Source organism: Orycteropus afer, unplaced genomic scaffold, assembly GCF_000298275.1.
Source record: "Orycteropus afer afer isolate SDZICR_OR568_19922 unplaced genomic scaffold, OryAfe1.0 scaffold00070, whole genome shotgun sequence".
In the NCBI taxonomy this organism is placed as follows: Eukaryota; Metazoa; Chordata; class Mammalia; order Tubulidentata; family Orycteropodidae; genus Orycteropus; species Orycteropus afer.
Genome location: NW_006921657.1, coordinates 7,014,044 through 7,026,524, shown reverse-complemented (window position 1 = coordinate 7,026,524; position 12,481 = coordinate 7,014,044). Strand labels below are relative to the sequence as shown.

The window sequence follows — 12,481 nt, the reverse complement described above, 5'->3', positions numbered from 1 at the left end:
ATCTCTTCTGCCTGCCACAGACATTTCACAAGAATGTGTTAGAATCCCTGTCATTTTACTGGAAGAAGCTGAGCAGTGAATTGGTCACCTGAAGTCACAATTTCTCATGGCTGAGCTGCAACTATCACCCAAGTCTGTCTTGTCTTCACCCCTGCTGGACAGGAAGCTTGAGGCCTCATTAAATAGCACACACTGAGAGACTGAGGTAAACTGTCATCAACTTTAATAGATGCTGGTTGTGTCTGCCCAAGCAGACTGACTCAAGGATGCCTGGAGGGCTCCAGCTTCTGTAGTCCAACATGACCAGTTCTCTTGGATGAGTTCCTGCTTCTCCCTTCAAAGGCACCAGCTGGTTTAGGAGAACTCTACAATAGCTTCATTGTTTGTGCAACTCATTAGCAGAGACCCACTCCAGGGAGCCTCAGGACAAGGCAAACAGCCTGCCACTGGACAGCCAAAAAGATGTAGGGGCTCCCCCCACCCAGCCTGGGTCAATGGGAGCAGCATACTTGACACTCAATAGTGATACTCCCCAACCTAAGAGTGGGGTAGGGTAGGGTTGCCACCTTGAGAATATATTAAAAGCTATAAACCTGGTCCTTCCTCAAAAAAAAAAAAAAAATTCACATGTGTCCCAACGTTTACATGCACCTTCTGGGGATTCACAGGTTAAAAACCAACAACAACCAAAAAAATCCGTAAAGAGCTCTCACACTAGTGCTTTTTACTCGCCACTGTCTTTAGTGAAGAGAAAACTCAGCAACCCCTTCAACTAGCTTCCTCTTCCTGACCATAGCCTCTATGTTTAGCCAGACTCCGCGGAATAGAGTTATGAGGAAGTTTGTGTGGGATTTGCTATACAACTCCCTCCATTTACAGAGTGGGCAGCCCTTCCTCTTCAGTTCTGGTGGACAGAGCAAAATCTCGCCCCTCTTTGTTTCACCTCATTGCTTTAGATGGCAATCATGTCTCCTAAAAACTTCTCAACCTTGCAGCATACAGGCAAATCCAGCAACCCTTCAGAATCTCTTCAAAGGCATCCACATTCTTCCACTATCATGTCTTTATGATGATCTAGGAGGACTCTGCCATTTTCCACGTAGAGCATACTCAATGGCTTAGTCTTCACGGGGACACAGCAGGTGGAAGGGACTCGGTGGGGCTGGTAATGTTTCAGCAGACTCTATAAAAGGCAGGAGAGGAAGTCAACACACATGCCAACAGTAAAGAGTACAAGTTACAGAGTTCAAATCAGTTTGTGGATGTGAAAATAGAAAACTACAAAAAGGAATCAGTATGCTAAGACATCATCAACTGTCTAAAATAACGTTAGCTGCTTTTCTTTTTAAACAGACTTTACAAAGATTCTAAAAGTTATCTGTGCCTGGATAGAACAATGCCTAACTTATGTGTTCTCCTATTTTCTAGTCTATCCTGAATTTTAAAATTCATTCCATTTAAAAAGTATTACCATGAACTCCCTGGTTTAGTTCCAGAAATATGAAGTGAATATAGAATTATGAAGAAGTTCTTTTAGGATTTGTTTTGCTGCCCAGAGAAAGGCAAATGAAGTCAACAGGAGAAAAGGTAACAACAACGTCTTGGCATTTTGGAACTGGGTGTATCCCTGAGGTCTAATAATGTCTCTTCAGGTCAGTGGTATAGCTGGTAATTGGGACTATTGAGGGAGCTCTGGTGGTATAGTGGCGTAATGCCTAAGGCATGCGACTGCTAACCAGAAGGCTGGCGGTTCAAACCTACCAGCCACTCCTCGGAAGGAAGGTTAGGCAATCTACTTCTGTAGTGATACCACCTTGGAAACCCAAGGAGGGCTTGCTATGAGTCAGCCCCAACTCCACAGCAGTGAGGTTTTTTTTTTTTTTTTTTTTGGTGGTGTAGCTAGCGCCTAGGCAATTTGACTGCTAACCAGAAGGCTGGCAGTTCAAACCCACCACCCATACCTCAGCAGGAATACTGGGCAATCTACTTCTGTAGAGATACGGCCTTAGAAACCCAAGGAAGGGTCGCTATGAGTCAGAATTGACTCAATGGCAGTGAGTTTGGTTTTTTGGTTTTGGGTCTCTCTTAAAAAAAAGAAAGAAAATCCACTGCCATCAAGTTGATTCCGACTCATAGCAACCCTATAGGAGAGTGGAACCATAGGGTTTCTGAGGCTGTAAACTTCACATGGAAGCAGACTGCCACATGTTCCTCCTTTGGAGCGCTGGTGGGTACAAACTGCCAACTTTTTGGTTAGCAGCCGAATCCACTAACTGCTATGCTAAGTGTCTATGGTTCCCTTTAATCATGCTGCAAGTGGGTTGGTGAGGTGAGGTGAGACTCAGGAGGGCTTCTGCCTAGGACAAGGCCTCCGAGGACCCTGGCCCCCACCTGTGCTTCCCCTGCACAACCTCAGCTTACATGGTCATGTTCCCCAGAGTCTCTGAACTGAGCCTGAGGCTTGGCATAGAGGATGTACTGCAGGTCCAAGAATACTTATCCCAGGCTTCATAGATTAAAAACTTTTGGTCCCATATGATCATTGGGGTAAGAGCAAAACCACTGCTAACTGAGGGCCACCATGATAGGCTCTATTCTCTCCATCTCTTTCTCCTTCCTAACTTACCCATTCTTCTGTTCCTCTCCCTCCACCACCTCCTACACCTTACACTGTCAGTGGCACCTGTTGGCAGCCCTTGGCTTTGTCTACTCCTTGAAATGGGTGGCCAACTCCTGTTTAAGGCAGCAAAAGTACAGTGGCTAGAACAGTATTATCCCAACTTTGGCACCATAAATGGTGCCTCAACTCAACTCATCAACCCACTTGCAGCATGATTAAAGGGAACCCCAGACACCTGGTGGCATAGTGGTTAGTGCATTTGGCTGCTAACCAAAAGGCTAGCAGTTCAAACCCACCAAAAATCTCATTTCAACATCAAACATGCCTACCTCCTGGCACCATTACATATGCTTTATGCAAATCACCTCATTTAACCCTACTACACCCCCATGAAATACGGCATTGCCACCTCTAGTTTACAGGTAGGGAAACTGGCTCAGAAAAGTAAGCAATATAATATCACACAGCCAGGCCTATTTCTCCCTAACTCCCAGATTCTGAACTTCCTTTCCTAGCATGTAAGGGTCAAGGAGGACCTGAGAACCTCTAGTTCAGCCCCAAACTTTACAAAGGAAAAAGGCTCAGGGAAGCAATGTGCTCAAGGCTGAATAATGGGACGTAGGCTCTATGAGGCTGTTGTGATTGGTCCTCTCTTTAACCCTAGTACCTAGCCCATGATTGGCACACTGTAGATGCTCAAATGACTAAATGAACATAGTGATTTAATAGCAAAATTGAGGTCATGTTTCCCGGTCCAACAGTATGCTTCTCCCCCACAGCTTACTGCCTCTCTTCCCCCATGCCTTGGCATCATACCTGGATGTATGCATGGTTGGTCGGATGAAACTCCTCCCCAACAGGGTTGGGACACTCGCCCTCACAGCGATAGGCATTGTACTGCTTGGGGTAGATGATCCAAGAGCCCCATCCAATCTGGTTGAAGTCCACCTGGAATTTGACCTTCCGACATAGTTGGCTTCTGTCTGGCAAGTGATGTCGACGGTGCCGCCTGCCCCTCTCATGGGACAGCTGTCCTTCCTGGGCCCGCCAGGAGCTCTCAGCCTCCCACAGCAACGTGGAGCCACCGAGTAGCCTCTGCTCCTGGGAGAGGTTGGAGTAGAGCATGAGCAGCACTTGAGTGATGGGTGATTTGGGGGGCCGCTGCCAACACTCTCCGGCCTGCCTGGACATCTGCTCCTCCAGCTCCCTGGGGTGCTTCAGCCACTTGGAGAGTGGCCTGGTCACCTCCAGGACCATGCTGCCTGGGGAGAAGGTGATCTGGGACGGAGTGATAGTGAACAGGTCCATCTGAAGACGCTCCCGGCAGCCAGCTGGGTCCTGCTCCGTGTCCAGCTTTGGCTGGTGGAAAATCTCGATGGAGAGCGGGGCCTCAGTGGGATGGTCCACAGGGCTAGACAGCTGCAGCCGGAGCTCAGCCCACTCCAGGTCCTCTTCCTGGCTCAGGAAGGAGAAGTCAAATGCAAAGGTCCATTTCTGCCCTTCCACCTCCACATCTGGATAGGAGAAAACCAGGAAGGAAGCAAGGTAAGTGTGTGTAAGTAAGTGTGTATAAGTTGTGTGTGTGTGATGGGGGAACTTACCCAGCCTCAAAAATCATAGCTCCCGTTCAAGCCCTTGGCATTATTCCTCACGCCAACCTTACAAGTTGGTAACATTATTGAGTCTATTTTAGACATAAGGAAACTGAGGCTCAACAAGGTTAAATTACCTGCCCAAGGCATCATTCTTGAGAGATGTCAGAGCCAACAGTCAAACCTGGATTTGCCCAACTCCAAATCACTGTTATGCCACTCCCCCTTAAAGATACTCTGCTGCCAGAGATTGATAAAAATTTGTTGATTTCCATCTTACCTTCTCCACTCTCCCTTCATACACATAGTCTAGGCCAGCCCTGAGCCTTCTAACCTAAGCTCTGAGTTATTCTCTCATTGGAAAGGCTGGGGTGGTTTCACAGGGACATTGATGTAGATACATGATGTAGATAGCATGGAAAGGCTTAGGGCTCTCAGGGAGGCACGGGTAATTATCAAAGACAACCACTCTCTCCTATAGCTGTTTCCAACGAGGGAGGTAGAAACTTAAGGACTGTTCTGACAACCTTACAGACAGGTTTCTAAGGCATTTTAGGCATGACTTTGAATAGACATTGCAGTTTTCTACCCAGTGATCTGCCCTATGTATATACATGATGCCCACTCCCTCTTGCCTAGATTGTTCACCCACACATCTAACATCTATGGAGGGCATACACCCAGCAATCACACAATCACCCCCATCCCTGTCTCAGTCACCCAAGAAAACCAAACCCGAGCTTGATGCAAAGGGTGGGGAAGCACAATTCCATTCACTTTAATGCTGGGCTAATTTGGGCCCCTGTTGGGAATACAACATATTTATGGATTTTCAGGTCACTCAAAAGTGATATTTAAACTTTTTCCAAGCCCAGTTTCCCTTCCTTGCAGTGGGTATATTAATTCCCAACCCATCTCTGCATTATCCTGAGGACCAGGGGAAATAAAGAGGTTTGAAGGTTTATTGTTAAATAAAAACCAATTGTCATCCAGTAGACTCCAACTCATGGCAGCTCCAAGTGTCAGAACAGTATAGTGTTCCATAAATTTTCAATGGTTGACCTCATTAACCATTTGCACTGCCAGGGACTTGAGGTAGATAAAAGTCAGGGGTTTTATAGTGCCCAGCTACCACTGTCAACTACTTGGAGGGGGATCAGTGCAGGAGACCCTAGACCGAATAGGGGAACAATGTGAAACAAAATTCAAAATCATAAAAAAAAAAAAAAAAAGATCAGGTTTGCTGGTTTGATGCAGCCTGGTGAGATCTCAGAGACTATGGACCCTAGTTACCCTTCAGGTCTGGAACTGAATTCACTCCTATGGCTTCCAGCCAAACAACAGGCATATGGGGTGAACGTTTACATCAGATACACACACTCCTTGGAGCAATTAATCCTGGGAGAACAGAAGGGCAGTGTTTGCTCAGGGAGACAGCTGGTAGAGGGGAGAATACATGGGAGGGAAGGGCACAGGGAAGAGGTAACTACAGGGAAGAATGGGAAGAGAGCTGTTACATTGTGGAGAATTGCAGTCCAGGTCATGAAACAAAATGTGTGAACTGCTGTATGGAAAACGAATTTGCTCTGTGAATTTTCACCCAAATCACAATAAAAAATTAAAAAAAAAAAGGGGGGGGGGTTGGTTCATTAGAAATAAAATGCCATCTGGGACTGTTTTGTGACTTGATCTCGGAGGTAGTGGTGATCTCCGGTTTAGGCCTACTCTGAACGGACTACATAGCATTTTATTCTTCTATTGTCTCACAGAGCATCTTTGATCAGATACTAAGTAAATTCTGCTGGGAAATCCAGCCTGCGTTAGCAGAGGCAATTCCTGATTTCAGCCCGGCAGCTCCTCCCAGCCTGATGCAGCTGCTTCTTTTCACTTAATTTCCACTTCCCTCCTCGTTAGCAACTCTAAGGGGGAATAACCGCCCCTGACTAGCAACTCTTCCCAAAGGTGTGGGGAGAGGAGGTGGCATTATCCATTACGCACTGGACTACCATCTGGCCACCAGGGGATTAGGTGGGTCATTAGGTGCTGCTAAAGGTGGGACATGTAGTAAGTCGTGAAGACATCCCCCAGGAGGCCTGGGGACAGTGATTTAAAAAAAATATTTTATCTCAAGTAGCTGCAAATGGCAGGTATTCCAGATCAAGGGTCTCTGGAGTCTCATGGTGATGGTAAAAGTTCTGGCCAGGCCACTTGCTAGCTGGTTTGACACTGGGCAGGTATTTTCCTTCTCTGGGCTTTAGCTCTGTGGTCTGGAAAAGAGAGCTCATAATAGTATCTACCTCAAAGGGGCACTGTGAAGGTTTACTGAGATGCTGTTAACTGCCCTGACTCATCGTGACTCCCTGCACAATGGAACAAAATGCTGCCACGTCCTGTAGCCTGAGTCTGGAAACTTCGCTGAAACCTTTTGAGCTCCATAGCTGGGCATGAGGCCAATCAGCTAGGAACAGAACCACTGAAGCACCACTGCCTCACATTAACTTAAGATTAACGAAGGCACATAAAGTGCTTTGCCAACACAACCACCAAAGTTCAACTCAAGCTGGCTGTCATTGACAACTCCTTATTACTGCTTAGCTCCAAGAGTCAGAAGTGCAAGTGCCTGGCCAGGCAGCGGTGAACCTGGGCAGGGGAGTGCAGTCCTCTGTAACCAGGATGGGCAGTGTGCAGGGAGAGGCAGGGGAGAGACTGCTCCTTCCAGCTGAAGGGTCTGTGATTCCAAGACCTGCCGCCCTCTCCCCAGCTCAGAGCTCCCTGGAACACAGTGCTAATGGTTCTCCTAGATCTAGCTCAACTTTTTTCTAAGTCGATTCTGACTCCTGGCAGAATGTGTTAAACCCAACAGAACTGAACTCCATAGGACTTTGTTGGCTATAATCTTTATGGAGACTTTTCTTCTGCAGTGCTGCTCAGTGGGTTTGAACTACCAACCTTCTGGTTGGTATTCGAGAGCAAACTGTGCCACCCAGGCACTCATTTTAGGAGTAAACTCACTGCCACCAAGTCGATTCATTCTCATAGCAACCCCTATGAGGTTTCTAAGACTGTATATCTTTATGAAAATAGATTGCCTCATCTTCCTCCTGTGGAGCAGCTGGTGGGTTTGAACCACCAACCTTTTGGTTAGCAGCCATATGCCTTACCCACTGCACCACCAGAGATCATTAATTTTAGTGTTTATAACATTTGTGGGGTCACCAATATCTGATAACAAGCTGAGGCTGTTCTCCCCCCAGAAAAAAAAAAATGCATCTATTCCACTTACACAACAAATGTGATTTGGGGTGAGTATAAGAAAGGGGTTCATCTGCTGTATGGAAAGTGAATTTGCTCTGTAAATTTTCACCCAAATCACAATAAAAAGGGGGAAAAAAAAAAAGAATAGGATTTCCAAAGGTCAAGTGGAGGATGTAGGATTTCTAGACAGCAGAAAGAGCATGAAGGAGGGTGCCAAGGTACAGTTCAGTGAATATCAAGTCATCTTCTATAGCTAGATGTTAGAGAATTCATGCTTGAAAGCTGGGAGGGAGCCAATCTCAGAGGCTAGGATGAATCTTGCCAAACTATTAAACTGCAAAGGCTAGATTAAAAGTGTTACTAGTAGAATACTTTTGCTACAGCTGCCAAGGATAAAGGAAGTTTGTACACTAAATTTTGTGTTTTGATAGAGAGACTTCAAAGTGTGAAATGTTGGAGGGGATACAGCTTTGAATAACTGAGTGAATGAATCTGTTGGAGTTACTGTGAATCCAATACTCATTATCTTATAAGGCTGTTGGATTACAATTAGGGGCTGTAGTGATGTGGTCCTATGCTGATGATACCTTCAAACTCAGGAGCTTATGGTTTTATTGATTTGTACATGGAGGCATTTTAGACTTTCGTATAGTTGCTTTTTATTTTTAGTTTTGAAAATAAATAAACCCTTTTTGCCAAAAAAAAGAAAGAAAGGGGTTCATGGATACCCTGAAATCCATCTAGGCTCTGAAGCAGGGCACACAGGTGCTAGGGATACGTCAACCGATCTCCAATTAAGAAGGAAGTTCTTGGGCTCATGAGCTTGGGTTCCCTTCCCCTCACCTGACACCCCCTCTCCCTTAAACAGGGCACTAAGGCTGAGGAAGAATTAGGGACCCTGTGGGAGGGTAAGGGTATGACTCTGACTGCCACCCTACATTATTATACACTGTAAGAGTAATTACCATTAATCACCTCCCAGGTGCAAAGTGTATTTTACAAGCATTGTCTCTTTAAATCCCCTCCAGCGTTATCACCATTTTGCAAGTGAGGAAGCTGAAGGTCAGCTTCCTCAGGTACCCAAGGTAAAGGTTAAATTAGCGAGTTACACAATGACAAATGGAGATGAAAATTCCATTTTGTTTGATTCCAAGGCTCATTTCACTGTCGTTGCACAGCTTACAAATAAACCCAACAGGGTAGACAGCGGGTGTAGGACCCTCCTTTCTCTGTGCCCCTCCAGAGAGGCTCTCCTCGCTGCTTTTAATAAACGAACCCAAAAGCAAGGAGAAGACGAGAAAAGTTAAGTGATGTGCTAGGCCTAGGCGCTCGAGGGAACTCGAAGCAGGATTTGAAAAACCTGAGCCCTGTTTTTCGGATTCCCAGTCTCTAGAATCACCGCACAAACCTTCGAGAATTTTCCGGGAGGAGGAAGTGAACTGGAAAAGGAGCCCCTACTTGCTGCATCCCACCTCCGGGCGCAAAGGCCAGGGCCCACCATCAACTTTCTCACTGTCTTGTTTCCCAAGGTGCCCCCGCCAGGGCTGGTCCCCGGATGACCCTTCCGGCGAGGGTCACCAGCCAGCCGACCCCAAATGCCGCGGGCAGGGTCCGTAGGAGTCTCCGCCCCCGGGCCACGAGGGGCCTGCGGGCGGCCGTCAGATCAGATTAGCGGATGTGGATTGAGCCCAGCCCCGGGGAGGGCCGTCTGGCCCCCGAAGGCAGGGGAGGCGCGGGCTCCAGAAATTGCCAGGGCGGCGGGATGTGGATTGCGCAGGGCAAGTGGGGACTTGGGGTAGGACTCCCGCTTCGCAGCAGCCACCGGCCTGCCCTCGCCGGTTGCCTGAAACGCGCTGCCAGGTCCTCAAGGCAGCGACCCGCCGTGACACACGACCCGTCTGGGCTGCGAACCTGGTCTCACCCAGGACGTGGGCACCTCCCCAGACCGAGGACCCAAGGCTGCCTCAGTTCTCGACCTCGAGGCACCCCATTCCTCATTCCGAATAGGGTACAGGCTTGAACTCGGGTGTTGAAGCCACCTGCGGCCGAAGACAGCCTAACATTCACCCTCACCCGAAAAAACAAGCAAAGCAAACAAAACCAACCAAACCTCGAGTAAAAATGAATAACAATTTTAGCTATTTGTTAATATAACCATTTTGGACCAAGGGCTATATGCACTGTCATCTAGCCCTCTCAACAGTCTTGTAAGGGGGTAAGTTTTATCCCTACATGGCGCTATGGTTAAAGCTGGGCTGCAAACCAAAAGGTCAGTGGTTCGAACGAGCCGCTCCTCGGAAGAAAGATGCGGCAGTCGTACTCGTTAAGATTCACAACCTTGGAAACCCTATGGGGCAGTTCTACTCTGTCGTATAGGGTCCCTATGAATCGGAATCAACTCGATGGCAGTGAGTTTATTATCCCAATTCCACAAATGGACCGGGAATTGTTTCGTTCTGTTGTACTTGGGGGTCGCTTGGAGTGGGGGACATTTTACAGATGTTTCAACCGAGGCTTAAATAAGGAGGTGAAATAAGATCGCAGATGAGAAAGACGGAATCAGCCTCCCACCCTAAAGCGCCGCGCTCTAACCTACCCAAACCTAGAGGCGGAAAGCCAGAATCCGCCGCATCCACCAACCCTGCGCCCGGAGCCACAGCGAACGCTGAAACACACCCCAGTCGCTACCTTGCTGGGCGCAATTAGTTGCCGTCGACGGCCGCGGCGCCCCCACCACCGAGCTCAGTCCCCCGCCCGCTCCACTGCACTTCCGGAATCCGGAAGGGAGCTGTAGCGGGAGGGGCTCCGGGTGCCCGACCCAGGGCGTCCAGGGCCGTCGGGGCTGGAGCCGCGCAGCCTACCTTGTGCCTGCAGGCTGCGGATGAAGTCAGCCCGGAACAGTGGGTCAAGGTAGAGCCTCAGCATGTACGCGAGAGGGGACGGTGAGGAAGGCTGCCCCAGGTTACGCAGCGGCAGCGTGGCCACCGTCTCGGCGCCCACCTGGAGCAGAGCCCACCAGGCGTGCAGGAGAAGCAACAGCAGGCGGTGGGCGTGCATGGTGGGCTGGCTGGGCCTGGGAGCGGCGCCTCTGCCCCTTATATCCCCCGACCTCCGTAGCCGCCCCGCCCCCGCCCTTCCTCCCTTCCTCCCTCCCTGGAAACTTTAAGATCACATGCCCCCCTCCACCCCCGATGGGGGTGTGTGCAGAGGGACCCCCTGGGAGGCTGGTGAGACCTGAGCCTAGACGGGAGGAGCCCTGCAAAGCTGGGGGGGGGCGGCGTGGTGCGCGTTAGATTCTGGGACGGGTTTTGGGGGCTCCTGTTTTGCTTGTTCTGGGCACCTCAGCACCCTGGCACCCTGCTACTTCAGGGACTAGAGACCTTGTTCTAAGACAGAGCGGGCTTTTTGCTAGCAAACTCCCAGGTCAAGATTGTGGCTTCCCTGCTTCTGTCTCACCTGGGCCCCTTGGCCCTTTCCCTCCCTCTGGGCTCCTCTTCAGGAGCAGGTAGGGGATGCTGGGGGATGCCTGGCTGGTACAGCCTTCCCCTACACTGTCCAGATGGCCTCTGGAGAGTCTGGAGGGTCAGCCTTAGGAAAAACTGGAATACTGCTAGGATGCTGGATGAAGAAGGTGAGCTCCAGGTGAAAGCCCAAGCACCTGAGACATAGTAACATGCCTCAGTACTGGAGTGCTCCCCTAGGGAGGGAGCTCTGGTGGCCTAGTGCCTGTGGCATTTGACTGTTGACTAGAAGGTTGGTGGTTCAAACCCACCAGCCACTCAGTGGAAGGAGGACAAGGCAATCTACTTGGGTAAAGATTTACCTCCTTGGAAACCCAATAGGGGTCCCTAAGAGTTGGAATCCACTTGAGGGGTTGGTTTTGGTTTTCTGGTTTCCTAGAGGAGACTGGGGGCAGGAGCACTTAGAAGTCTGAAAAGGGAAGTGTTAACAGAAGCTGATCCTGGCCCCCAGATGCAGTGTCACATTACTCAATAAACAAGGTAAGCATGGGTTTACTTGTGCTTATTTACTAATATGTAATGAACAATTTCACTTTAAAAAAAAAAAAAAAAAATCCAAGATTCTGCTTTTAGTATGGCTGGCATCTGTCTCTGTCCCAGCCCCACAGCCCTTCCTCTTTTGCAGTTTATAGTCCTTGACAGGGATGGATTATCCCGTAAGCAAGGTAAGCACAGGCTTCCTGGGTAATCTGCCTCTGCCCAGGTGTGAGAGTTGGCCCTCCCGATCTCAGGAAGAAAGTTGTGCCCCTTGTTCTGAGACCCTTGCCTTGCACAGAAGGACCACAGGAAACCTGGGTCAAGACAACTAACTTCCATCTCTCCGGGGCCCCATTTTCCTTATCTGCACAATAGTGAGCCTGGCCTTGCCTCCCTTCCAGGTGCAAAATCAGGGCAGGGCTGGGATTACCTTTAAAGAAATGTAAATCCCTGCCTCAGTGTCAGGCGGATCTGTTTTCCTCAATTTAGGAGGGTTTTTCTTTTCCCCCAACCCCCATGCCCGGTGCCCTTTCTTAGGCATGACAGACACACTGGTGGTGGTGTGTGCCCTTGAGTTGATTCCAACTCAGACCTGTATGACAGCGTAGCCCCAAAAGGTTTTCTAGGCTGTAATCTTTATGGAGCAATCACTCCGGTCTTTTCTCCCTTAGAGTGGCTGGTGGGTTCGAACCGCAGACCTTTTGGTTAAGTAGCCCAGTGGGCCCGGTGCTCTTTCGTAGGCATGACAGACACACTGGTGGTGGTGTGTGCCCTTGAGTTGATTCCAACTCATAGACCTGTATGACAGCGTAGCCCCAAAGGGTTTTCTAGGCTGTATGGGGGAGCTCTGGTAGCATAGTGGCTAAGACACTTGCCTACTAACCAGACGGCTGGCGGTTCAAACCCACCAGCCACTCCTCGGAAGGAAGGTTGGGCAATCCTACTTCCGTAGTGATACTGCCTCGGAAACCCAAGGAGGGGTCGCTGTGAGTTGGAACCAATTCGACAGCAGTGAG

The 12,481-nt window shown here is 49.1% G+C and overlaps 1 protein-coding gene across 1 annotated transcript; it reads right to left on the bottom strand.

Annotated features, from left to right (window-relative positions):
• Window positions 1-1,030: 1,030 nt before the first annotated feature.
• NODAL (nodal growth differentiation factor) lies at window positions 1,031-10,524 on the bottom strand. Its single transcript, XM_007940654.1, has 3 exons — window positions 10,329-10,524; window positions 3,437-4,134; window positions 1,031-1,183 (listed from the first exon to the last, which is right to left on the bottom strand). Exons 1-3 carry the CDS (start codon window positions 10,522-10,524, stop codon window positions 1,031-1,033), a joined length of 1,047 nt encoding a protein of 348 aa, XP_007938845.1.
• Window positions 10,525-12,481: the final 1,957 nt, after the last annotated feature.

What these genes read in the sequence shown, in the direction of transcription:
- NODAL (XM_007940654.1), bottom strand. Translation starts at nt 10,524, where the DNA reads ATGCACGCCCACCGCCTGCTGTTGCTTCTCCTGCACGCCTGGTGGGCT. An exon ending in CCGCAGCCTGCAGGCACAAG is followed by an intron (nt 4,135 to 10,328) that starts GTAGGCTGCGCG and finishes TCTCCTATCCAG; the next exon opens with ATGTGGAGGTGGAAGGGCAG. An exon ending in CCAACCATGCATACATCCAG is followed by an intron (nt 1,184 to 3,436) that starts GTATGATGCCAA and finishes TGCCTTTTATAG; the next exon opens with AGTCTGCTGAAACATTACCA.